Source organism: Loxodonta africana, chromosome 10, assembly GCF_030014295.1.
Source record: "Loxodonta africana isolate mLoxAfr1 chromosome 10, mLoxAfr1.hap2, whole genome shotgun sequence".
Taxonomy (NCBI): domain Eukaryota; kingdom Metazoa; phylum Chordata; class Mammalia; order Proboscidea; family Elephantidae; genus Loxodonta; species Loxodonta africana.
This window is the reverse complement of record NC_087351.1, coordinates 85,363,300-85,390,084: the sequence shown is the minus strand read 5'-3', so window position 1 is coordinate 85,390,084 and position 26,785 is coordinate 85,363,300. Positions and strand designations below refer to the sequence as shown.

At 41.4% G+C, this 26,785-nt stretch overlaps 1 protein-coding gene across 5 annotated transcripts in view; it reads left to right on the top strand.

Annotated features, from left to right (window-relative positions):
* Positions 1–26,785, top strand: part of ZFYVE1 (zinc finger FYVE-type containing 1) — a 55,013-nt gene that overhangs the window by 19,718 nt on the left and 8,510 nt on the right. For 4 of the 5 annotated variants that reach the window (XM_003408744.4, XM_023546342.2, XM_023546345.2 and 1 more), the window contains 3 exons: positions 4,946–5,450; positions 9,593–9,807; positions 24,338–24,444. In XM_003408744.4, the coding sequence (XP_003408792.2) occupies positions 4,946–5,450; positions 9,593–9,807; positions 24,338–24,444 (827 nt within the window). Of the gene's footprint in view, positions 1–4,945; positions 5,451–9,592; positions 9,808–15,990; positions 16,010–24,337; positions 24,445–26,785 lie in introns of those variants that run through there. The other variant, XM_010588724.3, reaches the window with a different exon arrangement.

The following is a 26,785-nucleotide window of genomic DNA, read 5'->3' as shown; positions in this document are numbered from 1 at the left end:
GGGTCAGGGTTGACTATGGGATGCTTTTCACCACCATGAACTACTTTGAATTCTAAATTGCAGCAATGGAGATCATTAAATACTGTTGTATTTCATTTTATAAACTCAACTTGGAACACTAAACAAAGCAAAAAGTTTTGTGGGTGTGATAGAGGGGGTAGTTAGGTTTGTTGGGTTTCTTAAAGATTAATATGATGTTAGATGGTTATTTTATTAGGCATCCCTATAAAGCCAGTTTAATAAGCTGTTTTAATTAGAGAGGGAAGAAAGGAGTTATCTAAAGCAAGCAGTGAGATCTTTCATTTTCAGATAGAATCAGTTTAGAGCTCACCAAATTGCTGAATTAATTCCTGAATGAGCAACACCTGAGCAACAAGCAGGTACAGGCCAGCTGCTACCACCGGACACCTGGGTATTTTCCCAGTAGGCTGGTCCTTGAATAATAATGACAAACATTTATTGAGTGTTTACTGTATGCTGGAAACCCTGGTGGCGTAGTGGTTAAGTGCTGTGGCTGCTAACCAAGAGGTCAGCAGTTTGAATCCTCCAGGCACTCCTTGGAAACTCTATGGGGCAGTTCCACTCTGTCCTATAGGGTTGCTATGAGTCGGAATTGACTTGATAGCAGTGGGTTTGGTTTTTGGTTTTACTGTGTGCTAGGCCCTTTGCATTGTTGTTATGTGTTGCTGAGTTGATTTTGACTTAGAATGATTCTATATGACAAGGTAGAACTGCTGTCATAGGTCTTCCTAGGCTGTAATCTTTATGGGAGCAGATAGCCAGGCCTTTTCTGCCACAAAGTGGGTTCAAACCGAAGACCTTTTGGTAAGCAGCTGAGCACTTCACCATTGCACCACCAGAATTCCTTACTTTATCTCATTTAGTTCTCTTAGTACCTCCTAAGGAGCCCTGAGGGCGCAGTGGCAGAGGTGCCTCGGAAGACAGGCCAGGTGATCTGCTTCTGAAAAGTCACAGCTTTGAAAACCCTATAGAGCAGTTCTACTCTGCACACGTGAGGTCACCATGGGTCGGTGTCAGAGAGTATCCCTCGGCGTTGTAGGATATTATTATCCTATTAAAGCTTAAATTGTTAAGTAACTTTTCCAAGGTTACACAGTGGCAAAGCCAGGAGTGGAATTTGGGTGTTTCTGAGTTGTCTGAGGTTCGAGAGATGGTCTAAGAAATTTGGGGAGGATGGACAGCAGAAGTGGGGGAGGGATGGTTTTGTTGTTGCTTCTGCTTTTGCTATTGTTTAAGGGCCAAGGGCCATTTCCAGCATGTAGAGTTGAGTGGGATGACCAGTTTGCAGTGCTCAGGGTTGGGTAGCTTATTTCACTGGAGTAATGGAGCAAAGTGGGATCATTGATTGCCAACAGGCAGAACAAGTAAAGCTGGGAGACTTGCTCCTTTCTGGGCCCCACCTTCCCTCACCAAAGGGACTCTTTATCTCCCCCCTCCACACTGAAAACCAGTCTTGCTACCACTTAGCCCCAGGCTGTTCTCTTTTCTGGCCAGGGGAAAATGCCTGCAGGTTAGGGATGAGTTTAGAAGTATGACAGAGCAAAAAAATGTGAAAGACAGAAGAAGGAAAATGCGGCCTGGTTTCAGTTTGTCAGGCACTTCCTCATTTATCTGTTTGTTTGATCAGGAGCCACAACCCTATCAGGAGAGGCAAAGATTATCATCTCTTCATTTTACAAGAGGAAAAAAAAAAATGTAATCAGTGTAGGTTGTATGGCCATCAGTGGAAAAACCAGCCTAGGACTTGGAGCTTCTCCTCCAGGCTTCTTTGCCTAGGACTCAGATGCATTCACCCAACACATAAACAGCATGGTTAATATACCCCAGGACACTGAATGCCAAAATAATATCCTGAAATGCTGACAAGAAATGTTTTATTTTCATCTCAGAGGAGTTGCTTGTTTATATATATTATGTATATTATTTGGTTAATAAAAAAGTCACCCAAAAAAACCAAACCTGTTGCCCTTGAATCAGTTCTGACTCATGACAACTCACGTGTTACATACCTTTCTTATGCGGTGACACTGGGTGGGTTCGAACCACCAACCTTTAGGTTAGCATTAGTAGTTGAACACAAACTATTTGTACCACCTAGTTAATTGTTGTTAGTAACCATTGAGTCAGCCCCCTGACTTGTGGCGACCACATGTATTAGAGAGTAGAACTGCTCCATAGGGTTTATCTTGGCTGTAATCCTTACGGAAATAGATCACCAGGTCTTTCTTCCATGGAACTGCTGCTGCACTTAATAACTATGCATCTTGAATCATTTAATTCTGTACCTAAAATACACCCAGATGCCCCTTTTCAGGTGCTTTGTCTTAGATATTCTGGATAGCAGCTGTTTTGTGGGTTAACACATTCATGACAGTAGATTTCCTCAGAGAGAGAACCTCTAGGCCTAGTCTTCCTCACCAGGACTATTTGAGAAGGTGGATGGCTCTTCCAGCTGGCCACGCTGACCTTATCTGACTCCTTGTTGGTGGAGCTTTATGGAGCTTTTGTTTTGTTTCTTTTGCTTATCAGCTTAGTAGCTTGGAGCCAGGCTGGCTGAATGACACAGGCCCAAAATGGGCTCTGTACCATGTAAAATCTTGGTCCTCCCAGTTGTCTGGTAAATCAGTTAACCCATCACCAAACTCACGGAATGCTGCTGTGTGTTAAGCCCTGAAGTTGTAGGGTGGAGAAAATTATTAAAATACTTAGCAAGGTGCCTAACATTCGTTCATACTAGATATTGAGCTCCACCTGTATGCCAGGCTGTGTTCTAAGGGCTAGGGATGTGAAGATAGACCTGGTCCAGCCTTCATGGTCTGGTGAAGGGCACTGTCACTGCAGTGGGCAGTGAATGTATTATTGGTATTATCATTAACATTAAGGTTCTTAATGTAGTAATAGTGATGTTATTAATAGAATGACAAGTGGTTTACCTTCTTGTTGAGCTTAAAAGTGAGGGGGGTTTATCACATTATCATACCCGATGGTCTGTCTGCATTTCTCTAACTGCTCTTTATCAAACCATCAGACTTTTGAGAATTCAAACTGTGTTTTTTCTCTGATGGCTGGAAGGTGCCCAGGGTTAAGGTTTATCACTCCTTTAGCTGGAGTAGAACTTCATCTATTAGGTCAGGAGCTTTGACCCTGGGGATTCTATGTTCTAAGAATAGGAGCCCTGAGCATCTTTCTGGAGCTCTAGTCTGGCATCTTGCTGGCACCAGGTCTTTCTCTCTCTGGCTCAACTTTTTATAAGGACTGCAGTGTTCCTTAAATTAAGGAGGGGAATTATGAATGGGTGACGTTTGAACGACAAATTCTTTTATTTTTTTAATAACTTTATTGAGATGCAATTCTCATACCATGAAATTTACCCTTTTACGATACATAGTTCGTTATTTTTTAATTATATTCACAAAGTTGTGCAACTGTCACCACTGTGTAATTTCAAAACACTTCATTACCTCCAAAATAACCCTGTATTTATTAACTCCCAATTTCCCTCTACCTCCAGCCCCTGGCAACTGCTAATCTACTTTCTGTGTCTATGGATTTACCAATTCCAAACATTTCACATAAATGGAATCATGTAATATGTAGCCTTATGTGTCTGACTTCTTTCATTTAGCATAACGTTTTCAGGGCTCATCCGTGTTGTGGCACGCATCGGTACGTCATTCTTTTTTATGCCTGGCTAATAGTCTGTTGTATGTATTACTAAATTTTGTTTATCTGTTCATTAGTTGATGGACATTTGGCTTGTTCCCATTTTTTGGCTATTATAAACAGTGCTGCTGTGAATATCCGTGTATAAGTTTTTGTGTGGACGTATGTTTTCAGTTCTCTTAGGTAGATATTTAGGAGTGAAATTACTGGGTCATATTTTGGGTTTATGGTAACTCTGTGTTTAACTTTTTGAGGAACTGCCAAATGGTTTTCCAAAGCAGCTGCACCATTTTATAGTCCCACCAGCAGGGTATGAGGGTTGGCATTTCTCCACATTCTCACCAGCACTTGTTATTGTCTGTTTTCTTTGATCATAGCCATTGTAATGGGTGTGAAGTGGCATCTCCTTATGGTTTTGATTTGCACTTTCCTAATGACTAATGATATTGGACATCTTTTCATGTGCTCATTGGCTATTTGTTTGTCTTTTTTGGAGAAATATCGTTTAAATCTTTTGTCCATTTTTTAATTGAGTTATTTGGCTTGTTGAGTTGTAAGAGTTCTTTCCATATTCTGCATACTCGTCCCTTGTCATATAAATGATTTGCAAATATTTTCTCCCCTTCTGTGGGTTGTCTTTTACTTTCTTGTTGGTGTCCTTTTTTTACACAAAGGTTTTTAATTTTGATGATGTCCAATTTATCCATGTTTTCTTTTATTGCTTTTGCATTTGGTGTCCTATCTAAGAAACCATTGTCTAATCCAAGATCACAAAGATTTGTTGTTGTTGTTAGGTGCCTTTGAGTTGATTTAGACTCGTAGCAACCTCATGTGTCACGGTAGAACTGCTCTAGGCTGTAATCTGTATGGGAGCAGATTTCCAGGTCTTCCTTCCACAGAGCTGCTGGGTAGGTTCAAACTACCAGCCTTTCAGTTAGTAGCCAAGCACTTAACCCTTAGTGGCATCAGGGCTCCTTCATAAAGATTTACTCTTATGTTTTCTTCTAAGATTTCTGTAATTTTAGCTCTTTCATGACCACTAAGTTCTTATATTGACCAAGGCATCAGAGACTCCTTTGAACTATTTGCTAGGGGTAGAGCATGGGTTGGGGGTTGTTATCCTAAGGCTCCCTTTGCTTGCCACCGTGATTAGCCAGTCAAGGACGTCGATCCTGGGAAGCACTGGTTCGTAGGTGTTTCTAGCTATTTTGAAGTTTATCTCATTTTATTGTCTCTTTCTCTCTCTTTTTTTTTTGATAAGGTAACAAATGAAGAGGACTTTATTAGAAAATTAGACTGCAAACCTGATCAGCATCTGAAGGTGGTTTCCATTTTTGGAAATACTGGAGATGGAAAGTCTCATACCCTCAACCACACTTTCTTTTATGGCCGTGAAGTCTTCAAAACCTCCCCTGCCCAGGAATCCTGCACTGTGGGAGTGTGGGCAGCCTATGACCCAGTCCACAAAGTAGCAGTGATAGACACAGAAGGGCTCTTAGGGGCCACAGTGAATCTAAGCCAGAGAACACGGCTGCTGCTTAAAGTCTTGGCCATCTCAGATCTGGTAATCTATCGAACTCATGCAGACCGGCTGCATAATGACCTCTTCAAGTTCCTGGGAGACGCCTCAGAAGCTTATCTGAAGCACTTCACTAAGGAGCTCAAGGCTACCACTGCCCGCTGTGGTCTGGATGTTCCCTTATCTACCTTGGGCCCTGCTGTCATCATTTTCCATGAGACTGTGCATACACAGTTACTGGGCTCTGGTGAGTAGATGGGTTGCTGTGACACAGATTGACCTTTCTGGTAACACAGAGGTGACCAATGGGCTGCGATAGCAACTTGGTGGTGGTGGATTGCCCAGAAAAATTTCTGCCCAAGCAAGACAAAAGCAAGTGTTTCAAGAAGGATAGAGTGATCAGCCACATGAATATCTGCTTATAAGTGAAGCAGGATGGGGATTGAGAAGGGACAGTTTGCTTTGGCAATTGGCTTTTTCAACACACAGAGGTCATTTGTGATCTGGATAAGAGCTGTTTCGCTGGTATAGTGGTGATGAAAGCCTTATCCAAGTAGTATCTAGGAAGAATAGGAGGTGAATTAGAGACAATTGAGTATGTTCAACTCTTTCAAAGAGCTCTGTGTAAACAGCAGAAAATCGAAATAGTAACTGGAGGGACATGTGGAATTTGAAAGAATTTTCTTTAAAAATTTAAGTATTTGTGTACTGATGGAAATAATTCGTTAGAGAAGGGACAATCGCTGATGCAAGAATGAGGGAGAGCAGGAACAACTGGAGTGATGCACAAGTCGAAGGGCTGGCCTTAGGAGCATGGGCGTTCAGCCATGGTAGCAAGAGAGAGGGTGGAATATATGGGCACAGTTGCAGGGAAGTAGGTAGATGTAGTAGGATGTGGCGGGGAGGCGGGGGTGTGTGTGTGTGTAGGTTCTTACTGTTTATATTTTCTTAGAGAAACAGGAAGTGAGATCATCACCTCCTGTATGGGAGGCTGAGGGAGGAGGAGTAACTGCAGTAATTGGGTACAGGGTGGGCAGTAGTACTGGCGCCTAAAACAGTTAAAGTGTTTACTTGTTCATTCAGTCAACAAAGGTTATTGAGTGCACAATGTCACCTGCTGACCAGTGGAGCACAGACCTGAGAAAAACATTCTCTACCTTCTAATAGCTCACAGGAAACCCTGGTGGTGTAGTGCTTAAGAGCTACGGCTGCTAACCAAAAGGTTGGCAGTTCAAATCCACCAGGTGCTCCTTGGAAACTCTGTGGGGCAGTTCCACTCTGTTCTATAGGGTTGCTATGAGTTGGAATCGACTCGACGGCAGTGGGTTTTGGTTTTTCTGGTTTGAATAGCTCACAGTGTAGGTGGGAAGACCAGGAGGTATTCTGTTCTGTGGTAGATGTAGGCACCGGAGGTGTGGGAGTGTAGAGGAGGGACACTTTACTCCTCTTAATGAGGCCTAGGAAAGAGGAAGTGAAATTTGAACTCTGAAAACCCTGACTAGATAGAGGAGGGAAGGAAAGATGTTCTAGGAAGCTCAGACACCCAATGGATTAAGTTGTGTTCAGGGAACTGCAGGTAGTTCTACAGTTGTTGTTGTTGTTGTTAGCTGCTGTTGAGTCAGTTCCAACTCATGGTGACCCCATGTGTGTGCAGAGTAGAACTGCTCCATAGGGTTTTCGAGGTTGTGACCTTTTGGAAACAGATCGTTCGGTGTGTCTTCTGAGGTACCTCTGGGTGAGTTTGAACTGCTAGCCTTTTAGCTGGTAGTCGAGCACTTAATTGTTTGTGCCACCCAGGGACCCTAGTTCTATAGTAACTTCCTAAATTACATTTTAGCCCCCTTCAGTGCCCTCGCAGCATCCAGAGTGATCTTTTTAAAAGTTTAAATTCAGGTCATGTCACACTCCTGCCATCACATACCTGTCAGTGGCTTTCTCCTATATTCAAACTCCTAAATATGGTATATTCACTCTAAATCCTACCTACGCCTCTAACCTTCTTAGTTCTCCTCCCTATTCTGTAGTTACCCTTCCCCACCACTGAACAGCACACACACAAATACACACATACACACCGCACATTGGTGTGTGTGTGTGTTCATTCTCTCTACTAGCCATACCAGTCTTTTCTGTGGTAGCTTTATCATATGCTGCTCTGTCTGTTTGGGATACTCTTCCCCTAGTTATCCAGGCATTTTTCAGATTCAGCTCAACTGTCACCCATGAAGCATCTCCTGACTATCCCCTATAAAGTCGTCCCTCCTACACCCTAGTGGCTACACTCTCATTACATTTCCTGTTTATTTCCATCAGAGCACCTATCAGTCTTCGAAATCATCCTGTATGTTTGCTTACTCATTCTTGGTCTTTTCCCATTAGAATGGAAACTCCATGAAGGCAGTAACCTTGCCTGTCTTATTCACTGCTGTATCTAAATAGCCTGGATCAGCGATTGACACACAGTAGGATGTCATCAAATGTTTGGTGAACAAATAAATGGAGAGGCTCAGTGCGTCTGGAGCATAGATTGTGTGGGAGGAGTGGTGGAGGTACTCAGTGATTAGATTATGGTTGGCCTTGATACATTCTGAAGTATGATCAGAGCCCCTGAAGGATTTAAGCAGGGAATCTATATTTGTAAAAGATCACCCTGGCAGCCTGTGGTAGAATGAATTATAGGGGCATGCCTGGAGGCAGGGGGACCAGTCAGGAGGTTATCATGGTACTTAAGTGAGAAGTGATGGGGACTGAGCCAAGGCAGTGGCAGTTGAAGGGCAGTGGACAGTGGGGCAATATTAGGAAGTAGAATCTGAAGGAGCCTGGGACCAGTTGATTCCTGGTGGTACCGGTGACTCATGACCTATAGGAAAATGAGAAATCCAAATGTTCCGAATGGAGATTTGGTGATGGAAGAACCCCTGTTAGTTGGGCAACTGGAGGAAGAAGAGACTCCTTAGAAAATGGCTATGGAGTATGGAAAGGAGGTGAGAAATGCTGCCTTTAGGATGCCTTCTGTGATCAGTACATTGATAACCACTTTTGATCTTTACAATTTTTGCATCCAAAACATATATTGAGTCCACCTACTGAGTACTACCACTGCCGAATTTCTATACAAATGTTGGTGAAACTGTGGGCAAGCTAATACCTTGTGTGTCGGTAGTTTTCTCACACCTTTGTCAGCACAAGACCAGAGTTTTCAAAGTAGCTGTAAATTGTAAGCGTTTGTTAGTAGGTGACTGGTTAAATATGTCCTCTGGGTGGAATACCGTGTAGCTGTTAAAAAGAATAAGGAACTTCTCAGAATATATCATGACAAGGGCACAGTCTGTTATCGAGTAATAGAAGCAAATCACATGTATGTGTTGGTAAGTGTGTGGACAAAAAGAGTCTGAAAGGGCGAATGCTGAGCTTTAGTTACCTTTGGGAGGTAGGAGGGAACAGAGAACATAACATTACTTTTATGCTTTGTTTTTTTTTTCTTTTTATAATGAGCAGATTATTTTTTAGGCCCTTAACTGAAGTATAGAATTGAAGCATACGTGTAGAAAAGTGAGTATCATATCAAAAGAGTATAGCTTTAGAAAAAGCATTTTGATGATTCCACAAAAAGTTTGAATTATCATATGACCCAGCAATTCCACTTGTAGGTATATACCCAAAAGAATTGAAAACACATATTCAGACAAATGCTTGTACACCAATGTTCATAGCAGCATTCTTAACAGTAACCAAAAGGTGGAAACAACCTAAATGTCTATCAACAGATGTGATCTAGCCATCCAGTGGAATATTACTCAGCCATAAAAAGGAATTACTGATACATGCTACAGTGTGGATGAACCTCAAAAACATTCTGCTAAGTGAAAAAAGTGAAAGAAGCCAGACGCATATGATTCCATTTATATGAAATATCCAGAATAGACAAATCCATAGAGATGGGAAGCAGATCAGTGATTGCCAGGGGCTGCAGGAAGGGGAAGATGGGAAGTTTCTTTTGAGGTGATAAAAATGTTTTGGAGCCAGAAGGAGGTGATGGTTGTACAACATTGTGAATGTACTAAATGCCACTGAACTGTACATTTTAAAATAGTTTTGTTACGTGAATTTCATCTCAATTAAAAAAAATTGTACAGCTTGGTGAATTTTCACTACTTGAACACACCCATGTAATCAGTACCAAATCAAGAAACACAAGCACCAGCCACATGAGTCCTCCTCACGCTTCCTTCTGGAGAAGGGTAAGCTGAATTCTAACAACGTAGATTAGTTCTGCCTGTTTACGTACTTTATATGTAAGGAGTCAGACTACGTATTACTTTTATAATGAAAGGTAACTTAGAAAAAAAAGAAGTGACTACTCATGTGCCGCAATTTCCGCTTCTACAGATCATCCCTCAGAGGTGCCAGAGAAGCTCATCCAGGACCGGTTCCGGAAGCTGGGCCGCTTCCCTGAAGCCTTCAGTTCCATTCACTACAAGGGAACAAGGACTTACAACCCCCCCACAGACTTCTCTGGGCTCCGGCGTGCTTTGGAGCAGCAACTAGAGAACAATACCACCCGTTCTCCCCGGCACCCAGGGGTCATCTTCAAAGCCCTGAAGGTCAGTTGGCTCCTGCCCCAAGTGCTTCTCACTGGGATACCAGTGAGTGGTGAGAACACTCCGTTCTCCAGCTTTTTTTTTTGTTCTGGTGATTGGAAGTCTGGGCTGGACAGAGAAGTTGTAAGAAAAGGGGACTCATGAGTAGAGTTTGCACCTGTCAAATGCCCTCCTCATCTTGCTAGGAGTATGAATACTAAGGAATCCTGGGTAATAATTAAAAAGTGAAGGCTTCTCATCTTGGAGAAAAGTTAGGCTTTTGGGGAATAGGAAAGAACTTTCATTCCTGTGTGGTGTGGCTCAGCCCTGGTGAGTCGACCTTGTATTAAGGCTCCGTAATGTGGACAACCTCTGTGCTTTTCTTTATATGAACCTTTTTTTTTTTTTTTTAACTTAAGTTACTTTAAGAAGGAACTTTTTGTTATCACTGTAAATAGAAAACTAGTATCACAGGTAGAAGATCAACCAAACCAAAAAACAAAAATACCAAAATAACAGTAATAACTACTGTTTATTTATTATGTACCAAAGTTCTGAGCACTGTGCTTGAATTAGTTCATTCAATCCTTACACCAACTCTGAGTTAAGTACTATTATTATCTTCACTGTGCACATGAAGAAACTGAGGCACAGAGAGGTGAAGTAATTGGTTACACACAATTATCAAGTGACAGTAGGCACAAACCCAGGCCATTTTATTCTAGAGTTCACTCTCATAATCAGGAGGACTGTTGCTCATGGAAGGTTCCGAAACTTTGGCCTGTTTTTTCTTTATTTAAAAGGGAGATTAGCAAATGATAAAGAAATACTATTACCTAAGTGAGACTTTCTCCTTGAAAGAAACTGAATTTTTGAAAAGACTTGAAAAGGGACTAATTTATTTTTGTAGTGTTATTTTGTTATTGTTGGGAATGTACGCAGCAAACCATACACCAATTCAGCAGTTTCTACATGTACAATTCAGTGACATTGATTGCATTCTTGGAGTTGTGCAACTATTCTCACCCTCCTTTCTGAGTTGTCCCTCACCCATTAACATAAACTCACTGCCCCTGAAGGTTCCTATCTAATCTCTCAAGTTGCTGTTGTCATTTTGATTCATTACAGATAGTTCTTAAAAGAGCATAATGATCAAAGCAGACATTTTTTTACTAGTTAAGCTAAACTATTGTTTGATTTTAAGAAGACATCGGGACATTTTTAAGTGTTAAAGATTATCTTAGGGCAATAGTTTCAGGAATCCATCCAGTCCCCATGGTTCCAGAAAGTCTAGAGTACATGAGAATTTGAAATTCTATTCTGCATTTATCCCCTTTTTGTCTTCTATAGAATCTTTGATCAAAATGTTCAGTAATGGTGGGACTATTTTCTCCTGTGGATTTTGATGTTACTCAATGTCTGTGTACTACCTATAATCATGTCCTGTACCACCTAAAATCCACCTTGGATACCACTAGTGATATGAGAATTGTCTTTTGGGAAACTCCTTTTAAAGCAAATTGTTTTTCTTGTGTATCCCAACAGTAGTGTCAATGTGTTGGTTCTATAATACAGGAAAATCCTGTTATAAAGCACATAAATCCATAGATTGTTTCCCTTCAGCAAATCCTGATAGCTGGTGCTTGCTTCTTTGTAACACAGAGAGCTGCCACCTTTGTGGGCTGCTAGCCCTCCAAACATTCCAGGGTGCTACGTAACCTGTCTTAGCCCTCAAGGATTTGCCTGTGCCCTCCCTCCACCCCCCTTTTTTTTGCTTTTAATCAAATGGTGTTTCTTAGGCCTCACAGGTACTTGGATAGGTAGAGATTACTGTACTGGGTATTATCACCTCACTCCTAAAGTGGTACAGCCAGTATACGACTTCTGCATTATCCCAGCCATCAACAGGCAAGCAATTGCCGAAACAATAGCAGTGATAGAAACGGATTAGGATGCTTTGAACACTGTGACTTGAGGTATTAGGGATTATTGGAAATTGCCGTTTTAGAGTTGGCTAGGTAGTTGCAATGAAATTTTGATATCTTTTCATACATGCTCTCGTCAAAGCATTCTCTGAGCCCAGTAAAGCTGGCAAAAAAGTTTTCCTGAAAGAAATTTAAAAGTTGGTGATTGATATCATTATGGGAATAAGAATTCTGATTTTGGGACTGTTTTCTCAATGATCAATTTATATTGTATCTGTCTAAATTCATATCCTCTGGTTTACATAAGTAATACATGCTTACTGTAGAAAACGTGGGTTCTGCAGCCAAGTATAATGATGAAAACAAAGACACGTAGAGATAAACACTGTTAACATTTTAATGTATGTCCTCACAGTATGTGTTCTGTGCATTAAAAAATACATATGTAGCTTTCGTAATGTTATACATGAAAATTTGTAATCCTTTTAGCAATTAACATTTTAAACACTTTACCATTATATGGTTTTGTTTTGAGAGCTGCTCAATATTTCATTGTCTAAATGTACCAAAATAACAGTTGGTGGATGAGAGATTGTCAATTTTCCCTATTATAAATAACCCCAAACTAAATATCATAAAAGTTCTTTCTATATTTGGAATTATTTTTCCTAGGTTATACTCCCTTGAAGTAGAGTTATTATGTCATGACGGTGTGTCTGTCAATATTTTAACAGTGAGCATCTGTCAGATTTCCATCATTTCACATAGTTGGATATGTAATCCTATTGAAGCATTTTTGCTCTCTTTTTTCTATTTTGCCTATTTTTAGTATTTCAGGAATTTTATTTTAATATAACCTCTTATCTTTATCATTCCTCATAATGGATCCCGTGAGAATACTGCCTCCTTTTTGTAGTTGGCTTTGTGCAATCCCTTGTGCTACCATGCCTCAGGCCCTGTAGCCCGAGTACAGAGCACCAGGAAGGAAGCAGGGCCTATGGGTGGTGCCCCAGAGGGATCCTGGGGGGTGGATGGGGCAGGGGGAGTATTAAGGAGTAGACACAAGGAGATTGGAGCTAGTGATGAGGGTATCCAGTTGGGGTAGGGGCTGGAGATTTGGGCCTGGGAGGGATGGGAAGAAAGAGGTAAGAGAAGGGGGTTTGACATAAAGCTAGGCAGGCCCTATTACACAGGAGCAAAACTTCAGGTGTATACTGATGTGCTCAATAAACCTGTTGAGTTTAAAAGGCTTACAGTGGGGCAAAATGTTGAACAATTAGTGAACCTGGGTAAATTGTATATGGCAGTTCCTTGTACTATCCTCCCAAAGTTTTCTATATGTTTGAAATTATATCAAAGTGAAATGTTACCCACCCTACCTCCACCCACCCCCCACCGCCGCCCCCCCCCCAAAAAAAAAAGGTTTGGGAATTTTTACATAGTGATTAAAAGCTTGGGTTCTGGAGTCAGACTTGTGTTGGAATTCCAGCTCTACCACTTACCAGCTGTTTGACTTGGGAAATTCCTTCATTCATTCAAAAAATAAATGAGTGTCCGTCTCTGCCAAGTAGTGTTTGAGGTGCTGAGAATACTGTGGTGAACAAGATAGAAAAAATTTCTGCCCTTAAAATACTTCCTCTTCAAACCTATTTTATCATCTGTAATATAGAATCTTCCTAATGAGATTGAAGTGGGGATAGAATGAGAACATAATTGAAGAAACAAAATAATTGGCATATAGTACTTGAAGCACTTAACTGATGAAGGTGAAAGACCACATCCTTCAGTGTGGATTACACCTCAACATAAAGAAAACAAAAATCGTCACAACTGGACCAATAAGCAACGTCATGATAAACAGAAAGGAGATTGAGGTTGTTAAGGATTTCATTTTACTTGAACCCACAATCAACAGCCGTGGAAGCAGCAGTCGAGAAATCAGAAGATGCATTGCATCGGGCAAGTCTACTGCAAAAGACCTCTTTCAAGTGTCGAAAAGCAAAGATGTCACCTTGAAGACTAAGGTGCGCCTGACCCAAGCCATGGTGTTTTCAGTTGCCTCCTCTGCATGTGAAAGCTGGATGATGAATAAAGAAAACCGAAGAAGAATTGATGCCTTTGCATTGTGGTGTTGGAGAAGAATGTTGAGTATACCGTGGACTGCCAAAAGAACGAACAAGTCTGTCTTGGAAGAAGTACAACCAGAATGCCCCTTGGAAGCAAAGATGGTGAGACTGTGTCTCACATACTTTGGACAAGTTGTCAGGAGGGATCAGTCCCTGGAGAAGAGCGTCATGCTTGGTAAAGTAGAGGGTCAGCAAAAAATAGGAAAACCCTCAATAAGATGGATTGACACAGTGGCTGCAACAATGGACTTAAGCATTTAACATTTTTTAAATTATAAAAGCAATGTCTGTACATGATGTATACTTTAAGCATTACACAAACTGGTGAAGTAGGTACTAGTTAGGTCCACTTTCCTTCTCCCACCTCTTCTCATTACTCTGTACTGATAACTGTTAACATATTCTTGCACCTGATTCTAGAAATTTTTAATGCTACATAAGTGCATATATGAATATGTTTATAATATACATATTTTTTCACCTTAAATAAATGAGAGCACAGAGAAGTTAAGCTCTTTTCTTCTCCCTTATCGCTTACCAGTCTGCAGATAACCAGTTTTAGTAGTTTCTTATATATATGCTTCTAAAAATTTTCAGTGCTATGCAAGTGGGTGTTTTGTATACACATATATATCTTTTTTCCCTTTATAAAAAGAATAATACCATTCATACTATTCTACAGCTTTTGCTTCTTTTTTCAACTTACTTTTTTCACTTAATTATGCATCTTGGTTATTCTGTATTACCCAGTGCTGTCAAGTTGATTCCGACTCATAGCGACCCTATAGGACAGAGTAGAACTGCCCCATAGAGTTTCCAAGTATGTAGTATATCCCTCATTCTTTTTTTAATTGTGGTGAAAATATACATACTAAAACATTTGCCAGCATCACAACTATGCCTCATTCTTTTTAATGCCGTTAATATACTTTAAAAAAGTTATTGGTGATATACTGTTCACGAGGTTCCAGCTGACTGATGCAGCCCTACTGGATTCAAAGGGAGCCCAAGTGCTACTTTGCCTATTTGTTATTGAACAGGAGATGTGAGAAATGAGAAATTATGAAGCGTTTGTAGCCTGCACGAGAGAGAAAGAGGGATAGATTAGAGAGACTGTGGTGGTTCAGTGGTAAAATTCCTACTTTCCATGTGGGAGACCCATGTTTAGTTCCAGCCAATGCACTTCAAGTGCAGCCATGGCTCGTGTGTCAGTGGAGGCTCGCGTATTGCTGTGGTGCTGAACAGGCTTCGGTGGAGGTTCCAGACTAAGACAGAATAGGAGGGAAGATCTGGTGATCTACTTAAGGAAAATCAGCCAGTGAAATCCTGCGGCCCTCAGTGGTTCTATCCTGCTGTGCGTGGGGTCACTGCGCCTTGGGGGCAACTTGAGGACAACTAACGAGAGCAACAACACAACAGCCGATTTTTCAATTTCTGCCCGAGTGGCCTGTCTGTACATGCCTGGGAATGGTTTCCCTATTCATCCTGCTGACAGGATCACATTTCCTGCCCCTCAGCCACGTTGTGGCTCAGGCCCCTATTGAGTTATTTCCCACTTTCTGACCACTTGTTCCTTTGCTGAGAATCTACTGTAGCAACAGCCCAGGTACCTACCAGCAGAGCATATCCTGGCTGAACAGGTAGATGTTTTAAAGGAAAGAAATGCTCAGGGCCCTGCTGAATAGTAGTTAACTATGGTTGTCTGTGTTTGTAGTTCTGAATAACTAGGAGCTGTTTTCTAAAATTGAATTTGTATAAGTTTTATCTAATTTTTTCTTCAGCCTGCTATCTCTAAATGTAGAAATTCTGACTTTCCAATTCTGTCACTATCAGGAAGCATATATTAAATATTTATAAAGTTGTGTTGTGTTGTTGGGGGATAGGAATCGTTGATTACCTAAGAGACTCCATTTTGAACCAGAAAAGTTACTGCTAGCCTTAGATGATTGGGGCTAACCTTATAGGTACAATAGAAGGAGCCATACTGTTGCTATGGCAACTGAAGGTTGAGATCATCTGGTCTCCAGGCAACCTTTTCCAGACTTGCTTCAAATGCTTTTCCAAACTTTCTCACGAGAGGCCCTTCCCTGCCTTCCTCTTCCAGCTTTGGGACCTTGGGAGGAGGAGAGCCCAAGAAATGCTGGGATAACGTGAGATTTGGAATTTTTGAACAGGGTAAGTGTATGGATTGGTCCGTAGTGTCTACACTGGGGAAGAAAACTCAGGTTATAGAGGAAGGAGGCTAGTTCTCCCTACCCTAGTAGTTAAAATATACTAAAGTTAATGTTACAGTCTTGTACCCTTGATTCTTGTAAGGCTTACTGAAGCGTGTCAGGGTCTGATTCTTTTTGCCAGCTCTTCATTGACTTGTGAGGGAAGTGAGATGCTTTTGCGGGCATAGGTGATCAGCACCCGAAGCGATGTGACTGGTTTGTCTAGGAGTTCTTGTCTTTCTGATGTCATAAGAGGTTACTGTTGCCTTGGTCAGCCCAAGCCAACAGTTCATTTGTTTAGGGCAGGGAACGATGGAAGTTCTGTGAGCATATATACCATGGGGAATTAGACTGCAGGGTGTTTCATGCCAGGCCTTGAGATACTTAGACATTTTCCTGAAGAACTTTCAGAAATGTAAACCAGAACACTTGGGTTTGAAACAGGAAGAACCTTGTGCTGTCACTGTTACTGGGCTACAATTTTGTATTTCCATAGCTGGTGAATTCAGGCTAAATTTGACATTATTTATCCTTAGGAAAACCTGTACTCAGGTTACCTCTAGTTATTCAGCTTAGCCTCAGTTTTTCTCTGGGACTAGCCATGCTCTTTTTGGCTTCCACCGTGCCTTGTGCAGTGGCTTCTACCTTCCTTAGTTAACTGTTTTTTTCTTAGTCTATCACCTCATTAGATATATGAGTATTCTTTTTTTTTTTTTTTTTTAATTGTAGTGCACTATATATAACATGTTAGTAAGGTTTTCACTGGGTAATTCTTTTCAGAAGTAGACTACTGGGTCCTTCTTCCTAGTCTGTCTCAGTCTGGAAGCTCAGCTGGAACCTGTCTGCGATGGGTACCCTGCTGGTATTTGAATACCAGTGGCATAGCTTCCAGCATCATAGCAACACACAAGCCTCTGCAGTACAATAAACCAATAGATGCATGGGGGTAAAGCAAAGTGTTGAAAAGCAAAGATGTCACCTTGAAGACTTAAGGTGCACCTCACCCAAACCATGATGTTTTTAGTTGCCTCATATGCATGTGAAAGCTGGACAATGAGTAGGAAGACAAAGAAGAATTGACACCTTTGAATTGTGGTTTTGGTGAAGAATATTGAATATACCATGGACTGCCAAAAGAACAAACAAATCCATCTTGGAAGACGTACAACCAGAATGCTCCTTAGAAGCAAGGACAGTGAAGACTACGTCTCACATACTTTGGATATGTTACCAGGAGGAATCAGTCCCTGGAGGAGGACATCATGCTTGGTAAAGTTGAGGGTCAGTGAAAAAGAAGAAGACCCTCAATGAGATAGATTGACATAGTGGCTGCAACAATGGGTTCAAGCATAACAGTGATTGTTGAGGATGGTGCAGGACTGGGAGATGGGTTGCAACAATGGGCTCAGGCATAATAACGATTATGAGGATGGCTCAAGACCAGGCAGTGTTTTGTTCTGTTGTACATAGGGTTGCTATGAGTCAGAAGCGACTCGACGGCACCAAACAACAGCACGTATATAACATATAGTTTGCCATTTTAATCATTTTTAAGTGTAAATTCAGTGGCATTAATTATATTGACAGTGTTGTGCAACCATCACCATGATTTGTTTCCAGAAGCTTTCTCATCACCTCAAACAGAAACTCTGTACCCATTAAGCATTAACTTCCCTTTCCTCCCTCCCCCCGAACCCATGGTAACTACTAATCTACTTTCCGTCTCTATGAATTTGCCTATTCTAGATATCTCATGAGGAGCCCTGGTAGCACAGTGGTTAAGCACGCAGCTGTTAACTGAAAGGTCTGTGGTTCAAATCCACAAGCCGCTCTGCAGGGGAAAGATGTGGCAGTCTGCTTCCATAAAGATCTATAGCCTTGAAAACCCCATAGGGCAGTTCTTCTCTGTCTTACAGGGTATCTATGAGTCAGAGTCAACTCCGTGGCAACGGGTTTAGTGTTTTTTTTTTCCCATAACTACTTCATATAAGTGGGATCATAGAATATTTTATTATTTGTCCCTTTGTGTCTGGCTTATTTCACTTAGCATAATGTTTTCACGGTTCATCCATGTTGTAGCATGTACCAAAACTTCATTTCTCTTTATGGCCAAATAATACTCCGTTATAGGGATAAACCACATTTTGTTTATCCAGTCATCTCTTGATGGACACTTGAGCGTTTCCACCTTCTGGCTGTAGTGAATAAGGCTGCAGCAAACATTGGTGTGCAGGTATCTGTTTGTGTTTCTGTTTTCAATTCTTTTGAGTATATACCTGGAAATAGAATTGCTGGGTCATATGGTAACCCTGGTGGCGTAGTGGTTAAGTGCTACGGCTGCTAACCAAAGGATCGGCTGTTCGAATGCCAGGCGCTCCTTGGAAACTCTATGGGGTAGTTCTACTCTATCCTATAGGGTCGCTATGAGTAGGAATCGACTTGACAGCCCTGGGTTTGGTTTGGTTTGGTTTTTATGGTAATTCTATGTTTAACTTTTTGAGGAAGTGCTAAACCGTTTTCCACAGTGCCTGTACCATTTTATATTCCCACAAGCAATGGACAGGAGTTTCAATTTCTCGACATCTTTGCCAACACTTATATTCTGTTGTTGTTGTTTTTTTTAAGTAATAGTCATCCTGGTGAGTGCAAAATACATACGTATCTTCTTGCAGCTAAATCTTTACCCACAAATCCGAGAATCCATGAAGACGAATGAATTGTAGTGGAAAGGAGAGAGGTTCTTATCTCCCCTGCATACCTGGATTAGGTCGCGAAGGTGTCTGAAGAGAAAAATAAGACAGTTCTCAGCATTAAAAGTAAAATAAAAATGATAATAATGGCAAATGACATTTTCTGAGCTCCCAATCTACGCAAAGTGCTCTACATGGGTTTCCTCATTGGATCCTCACAATGCAATCTATCAAGACAACTATTGAGGAAGGTACTGCTAGTACTCCCGTTTTATAGATAAGGAAATAGAGGCACAGAGAGCACGAAACTGCAAACTTTGTGCAAAATTTCCATTTAGTTTCATGAGATATCTGTATTTTTTATATAAAAATCATTTCCCCCCATATCTTTCAGTAAATTCATACATTAGGAAGATATGCTCTATTTTCCTACCAGGTATTCCCAGAGTCATACACCCATCTGTCTGGGAAACACAACAAGCCTTTGTGAGCAATTTGGCCAATTAGGGAGTACTTAGCCCTAAATTTGAACAGGCCTATAGGAAGGGGACGAGTCCTGGGGCAGGGCCAGGATGAGAAGAGGAGGGTTTTGCTGGGGCACTTTATTGCAAAGGTCCTAGTTGAGCACCTGTTAGGACGTTTGCTAGGATTTGAAGGAGGATACAAAGGTTGGAAACTTCTCTCACCACACTTATAATCTAGTCCGGGAGGTAAAACACACATACCTCAGGCCCATAGCTTTGCGTCATTGCTTAGTTATGCAATACCTAGTTCAGGTAATGAGCACAACAAGATTTCAGAGAAGGCAGAGAGTGGTGTGGTCTGGAATGGTTAGGAGGGCTTTGTGGAAGAGGTGAGACCAAAAAGCCCCTGAGGGTCACATTTAGAAGCAGATGGGAGAGTGGAAGACAGTGTAAGCCAGTGTGTCATTCCATCTGCCCTGCTTCTCATTTATTCTCTAATACGTGGCATAGTGTTTAAGTGCTACGGCTGCTAACCAAAGGGTTGGCAGTTCAAATCCACGAGGCGCTCCTTGGAAACTCTGTGGGGCAGTTCTACTCTGTCCTATGGGGCACTATAAGTCGGAATCAACTCGACGGCACTGGGTTTGGTTTGTTTTTTTTGGTTCTACTCATATGTATAGTCACTCATGGTCTCTCTCTCAGAATCTTAGTGTTTTCACTAACTTTCTCTTTACAAAATTACCTCTAAGGAGGACAGGATTTATATGCATTATTATTATAAATTATTATTAGTTTGGGTATAGAAGATTTATTAAGATACAAAAAGTTCTAATCCTAAAAGAAAAAGAGTAATACAAGTATGTTAAAATGAAGAACTTCAGTTTATTAAAACACTGTAAAGAAAGTGAAAAATCAAGCCACAGTTTGGGAGAATTATAATTCACAATGTATAAAATCAAAGGAATAGCATTTGGAATAAATAAGTAACTATAAAAATCAGTAAGAAAAAGACAAGCAACTGAGTAGAAAAATGAATAGAAGACCAGTGGTCCATCAATATTATACATTATTGTTTGTAGAATCATTTCTTTTATTGGGCTAAGCCAAGGGTTGCAACTTGGTCTGCCATCGCTGCAGAAGGCTGACCTGATGCAACACTGTCATCACATGTTCCTATCCAGTTAAGATTTCATTGAAAATAAGAAAAGAAACCTTAACAAGTCCTCATTAAGTGAAGCTGTCCTCAGAGCATGAGAACCGTAATTTAAAACCTAATCTGTCCTTTTCCCAAATCTCATCTTAAAATTGCTCTTGTCCTCTTACGCAGGGAAGTAACATGTTGTCCCATTATTTTAGGTTACAGCACCGTCTCTTCCCTGAATGGTGTTTGGCTGCCCCAGGCTGGGGAGATTGCATGTTAGACGCTTGGAACTGTGTGCATTTAATGAACTTTAAAGCTTGGAAAGCTCATTTTTCTTTAATTCATATAACTTTTTCCACTGCATATGACAAAAGCTTCGAGGGAAGTATTAGCCCTGAAGACTACTTTTTTGTGGCTACTCATAAAGTTTTCACTGGCTAATTCTTTTCATCATGCTTGGTGAAGTACAGTGTCAGCGGAAAAGAGGAAGACCCTCAATGAGATGGATTGACACAGTGGCTGCAACAATGGGCTCAAGCATAACAGTGATTGTGAGGATGGCGCAGGACCGGGCGGCGGTGTTTCATTCTGTCGTGCATGGGGTCACTGTGAGTCGGAACTGACTCGACAGCGTCTAACAACAACAACGAAGACTACTTGTAATATCAAGTAATGAGTGAAAACAGAGGGTTAGAAATGAAAGCCACCTTTCAACATAAATTGTTCAGTTTTCTTTGACAAACATGTTATCTTTTTTCTAGGCATTTATTTTGGCCATTTGCTGTCTTTTAGGTTAGTAGAGTTGATAAAAGGCTGCCAAACACTATGATAATTCTTCCTTGGCGTTTGGCTGTTGATGTTTTCATTACATTGAGATAGTTCTGTGGCCTGTTGTCGTTAGGTGCTATGCAGTCTATTCTGACTCATAGTGACCATATGTACCAAAGAAAGAAATACTGACTGGTCCTGCGCTATCCTCACAATCTTTGCCATGTTTGAGCCCATTGTTGCAGCCACTGTGTCAATCCATCTCATTGAGGGTCTTCCTCTATTTCACTGACCCTCTACAAAGCATGATGTCCTTCTCTAGGGACTGGTCTTTCCTGATAACGTGTCCAGAGTACCTGAGACGAAGTCTCAGAATCCTCACTTCTGTAGAGCATTCTGGCTGTACTTCTTCCAAGAAAGATTTGTTTGTTCTTCTGGCAGTCCATGGTGTAGCCAGTATTGTTTGCCGGCACCATAATTCAAAGGCGTCAATTCTTCTTTGGTCTTTGGTATTCATCGTCCAGCTTTTGCATGCATATGAGGCAATTGAAAATATCATGGCTTGGGTCAGGTGCACCTTAGTCTTTAAAAAAAAAAAAAAGTGACATCTTTGCTTTTTAGCACTTCTAAGACTTTTTTTTGCAGCAGATTTGCCCAGTGCAATATGTCATTTGATTCCTGACTGCTGCTTCCATGGGCATTGATCGTGGATCCAAGTAAATGAAATCCTTGACCACTTCAGTATTTTCTCCATTTTTCATGATGTTGCTTATTGGTCCTGTTTTGAGGATTCTTGTTTTCTTTATATTGAGGTGTAATATATACCAAAGACTGTAATCTTTGATCTTCGTCAGTAGGTGCTCCATGTCCTCTTCACTTTCAGCAAGCAAGGTTGTGTCATCTGCATATTGTAGGTTGTTAGTGAGTCTTCCTCCAGTCCTGATGGTTCGTCCTTCTTCGTGTAGTCCAGCTTCTTGGATTGTTTGCTCAGCATACAGATTAAGTGTGGTGAACAAACACGACCCTGACACACACCTTTCCTTATTTTAAACCACGCAGTAACCCCGTGTGCTATTTGAAAGACTGCCTTTTTTTTTTTTTTTTAATCTTATTTTTATTGTGCTTTAGATGGCCACTCATTAGCGTTTAAGACTCCAGATGCCACTCACCAAAGTGGGATGCAGAATATCTTCTTAATAGATTTTATTATGCCAATTGACCGAGCTGTCCCCTGAAACCATGGTCCCCAAACCCCTGCCCCTGCTACTCTAGCCTTCGAAGCATTCAGTTTATTCAGGAAACTTGAAAGACTGCCTCTTGGTCTATATATAGGTTCCTCATGAGTGCAATTAAGTGTTTTGGAATTCTCCTTCTTCACAATGTTATCTGTAATTTGTTATGCTTCACACAGTTGACTGCCTTGCATAGTCAATAAAACACAGGTAAACATCTTTCTTATGTTCTCTACTTTCAGCCAGGATGCATCTGACATCAGTGATATCCTTCGTTTCACGTCCTCTTCTGAATCCAGCTTGAATTTCTGGCAGTTTCCTGTTGATATACTGCTGCAACTGCTTTTGAATTATCTTTAGCATAATTTTACTTCCATGTGATATTGTTCAATAATTTCCACATTCTGATTGGATCACCTTTCTTTGGAATGGGCAGAAATACGGATCTCTTCCAGTCAGTTGGCCAGGTTGCTGTCTTCCAAATTTCTTGACATAGACAAGTGAGTGCTTCCAGCATTGTATTTGTTTGTTGAAACATCTGAGTTGGTATTCTGTCAGTTCCTGGAGCCTTGTTTTTCGTCATTTCCTTCAGTGCAGCTTGGACTTCTTCCCTTAGTACCATTGGTTCTTGATCATATGCTGCCTCCTGAAATGGTTGAATGTTGGCCAGTTCTTTTTAGTACAGTGACTCTGTATTCTTTCCCTCATCTTTTGATGCTTCCTGCATCAATATTTTGTCCATTGACTCCTTCAGTATTGCAACTTGAGGCTTGAATTTATTCTTCAGTTCTTTCAGCTTAAGAAATGCAGAGTGTATTCTTTCCTTTAGGTTTTCTAACTCCAGATCCTTGCACATTTCGTTATAATACTTTGTCTTCTCGAGCTGCCCTTTGAAATCTTCTGTTCAGCTCTTCTACTTCATTGTATCTTCCTTTTCCTTTAGTTACTCTGTTCAAGGGCAAGTTTCATTGTCCCTTCTGACATTGATTTTGGTCTTTTTTTTTTTTTTTTTTTCTATCTTTTTAATGACCTTTTGCTTTCTTCATGTGTAATGTCCTTGATGTCATCCCACAACTCATCTGGTCTTGAGTGATTAGTGTTCAGTGCGTCAATTGTATTCTTGAGATGGTCTCTAAATTCAGGTGGGTTATACCCAAGGTCGACTTTGGCTCTCCTGGACTTGTTTTAATTTTCTTCAGCTTCAGTGTGAGCTTGCATATGAGCAATTGATGGTCTGTTCTGCATTTGGCCCCTGGCCTTGTTCTGACAGATGATATTGAGCTTCTCCATTGTCTCTTTCCATTGTTAATTTGATTCTTGTGTATTCTATCTGGTGAGGTCCACATGTATAGTCGCCGTTTATTTTGTTGAAAAAAGGTATTTCCAATTAATAAGTCATTGGTCTTCGCAAAATTTTATTATGTGATCTCCTACATTGTATCTGTCACCAAGGCCGTATCTTTCAACTACTTTGTTTCCAACTTTGTATTCCAATCACCAGTTATTATCAGTGCCCCTTGATTGCGTGTTTCATTAATTGCAGACTGCAGAAGTTAGTAAAGATCTTCTGTGGCCTAGTTAACTCCAAAACAGCACCTGTGGTTAGAAGTGGGCTAGGAGCCTGGGAAGCTCCCAGCTCACTTCTCAGTGCTACTCATGACTTCCAGACAAGCCACCTCGAGGTTCAGTTTCATGGTACTAGCTTCACAAAGATGACGTGGGCATTAGTCAATATGTTTGATAAAAAATTAAGTATGTGAAGGGTTTATAATGTCCAGGGTAATTAGGACAGAACAGTAACTTGCTTTGCTTACTTCTAACTTCTTGGGAAATGGGTGGGTTCTTTTCGGAGATTTCCTCTGGTGAGGGTTGGCGCATGGCATGGGTTTCCCTCTTCCAGTGGTGGAGCCTGTGAGAATTATGCAAGCAGTGGAAGGGCCAGAGCACAGGGCCCTCTGCTGAGTGCCTTCATGTGTTGCCTTCCCTCTCTGGCAGGCATTGAGCGACCGCTTTAGCGGTGAGATCCCTGATGACCAGATGGCGCACAGCTCCTTTTTCCCGGATGAGTACTTCACCTGCTCCTCCCTGTGCCTCAGCTGTGGGTAAGTGAGGCCTGCCATCTCCCCTTCTTTGGGAAACGGGGCGTAGGGTGGTGCTTCTCAGACTTTAACGTGCATGTAGATCACCGAGGGTCTGGTTAGACTGCAGATTCTGGTTGAAACCGTGCAGGGTGAGGACTGAGGTAGTGCATTTCTAACAAAATCCCAGGTGACACTGATGGTACAAGGGCCACACTGAGTAGCAAGGCCTTAGAAGACACATGGTTATGAGGAATCCCCTGAAAACTCCAACTTGGTTGAGATGTGAAATTGACTGGCTTCTGGTTTGGGCTGTTTTTATGGCAGAAATTTTTGGGCTGGCTCCTTTTCTGTGTTTCTTCTACTGGGGCTTTTTTTATTTTTTCTTGTTAAGAATATACACAACAAATCAGACATCAGTTTGTCAGTTTCCATATGTATAATTCAGTGACATTGGTTACATTCTTTGAGTTGTTCAACCATTCTCATCCTCCTTTCTGAGCTGTTCTTCCCCCACGAACATAAACGCCCTGCCCCCTAAGATTCCTATCTAATCTTTGGAGTTGCTGTTGTCAGTTTGATCCCATATAGATAGTTCTTAAAAGAGCCTAATGCTGCTCTTTTGGGGACACTGTCTAGAAGCATTCAGAACGGACCGGTGTCAGATCTACCACTGTAGGCTGTCCTACAACACATCCTCTAACAAAACTAGGCTGTCCTGAACCCCTGGTAGTAGAATTGTTTACGTTTATACCAAGAAGGTTGGTAAAGCACCAGAATCTGCATGTGATGAGTGCCCAGTTCGACTTTGAGAGGTTTATGCTGTGAGTCCTACAGTTCTCATGAGATGAGGCTGTCCAAAACAAAAAAACGTATCAGTAGGGTAGATGATGGTTCTGTATGTGCTAAATGTGTTCGTGACAGGATCAAGCGTGCTTCCCTTGTTGAGGAGCAGAAGATCGTTGTGAAAGTGTTGAAGGGACAAGCAGAGTCAGAAAGCTAACTTAAAAAAAAAATAAAGCTTTTTGAATAATGAGTCAAATGACTTGTTCTGTTTAAAAAAAAAAAGAGCATAATGCTCAAGGCAAACATTCTTTACTAGTTAAGCTCAACTATTGTTTGGTTTTAAGAAGACTTCAGGGGATATATTTGGTTTAAGGTTTAATCTACAGGGGTTTTCAGTTGTTTATTCATAGTCATTCATTTTTTTCAACTAATATTTGAGTGCCCAGTGTGGGCAAAGCACTGTGGTTCTTTTCGGTATTAGGACACATAATTAGAGCACATTAGAATTATCCAGGGAGCTTTCAAAATTACTGAGGCCTGGGCCGCACCTCCAAGGATTCTAATTGAATGAGTCTGCGTTTGGGTCTGAGCATCAGTGTTTTTAAAAGATTCCTCAGATATTTCTAATAGGCAGCCTGGGGCTGAGAACATTGAGTTAGAGCAGTGCTTTTCAAACAGTAATTTGTATCTCCATTGGGATTTTGCTAAAATGCAGATTCTGAATCAGCAGGTCAGGGTAGGGCCTGAGATTCTGCATTTCTAACAGGCTCCCAGATGATGCCTATGCTCCTGGTCTGTGGATCATACCTCGTGTTCCAAGGGACTAGAGCAGTGGTTCTCAGATGTTAGCATACACCAGAAAAACCTGCAGGGCTAGTTAAAACAGATTGCTGGGTCCCACCCCCAGAGTTTCTGAATAGAAGGTCTGAGGTAGGGCCTGAGAATTAGCGTATCTAGTAAGTTCCCAGGTGATGCTAATATTGCTGGTTGGGGACCACACTTTGAGGACCGCCTGAGTTCAAACCTTGCCTGAGCAGTGGATGGCTATTAAATCAGTCTGGTGACTTACAGACCCCAAGAGTGTAAACACAGTGTGTCAAGGTCAGACGGCAGTTTTGGTGTCCTGTGACGCCACCCCCCAAAAAACAAAAAAGCCTAAAAAACCAAAAACCTCTTCACTACTGAGTTGTCTTTGCTCCCTTCAGGACCACTGCCTGTGTCCTCCACCTTTGCGCATCTAGAGGGGGAAGCCTATTCTTGTTTTGAGTGGCCTTTTGATGTTGAAGCTGTAGGTCACCTGCTGGGTACTGAACCGCCTCCCAGCTTGGTAAAAAGGACTTGGCTCTCAGATTATGCCATCTGGGCTAGGGAGAGCCAAGGATTATCTTGGAGAGTTGAGCTTGGAAAGGGGTAAGGGATGTGAGTTGCCAGTGTGACTTGACCTTCCCTTTTTTGCTCAACCCATGAGCCCAAGCATGAACGGCTTAGGCTCTGTTGGATCACTGCTTTTCCATTCTAACTGAGCCTCATCGGGGTTGCGAGAACTTTCCCTTTATTGTAGCGAACTTCTAAAACCCTG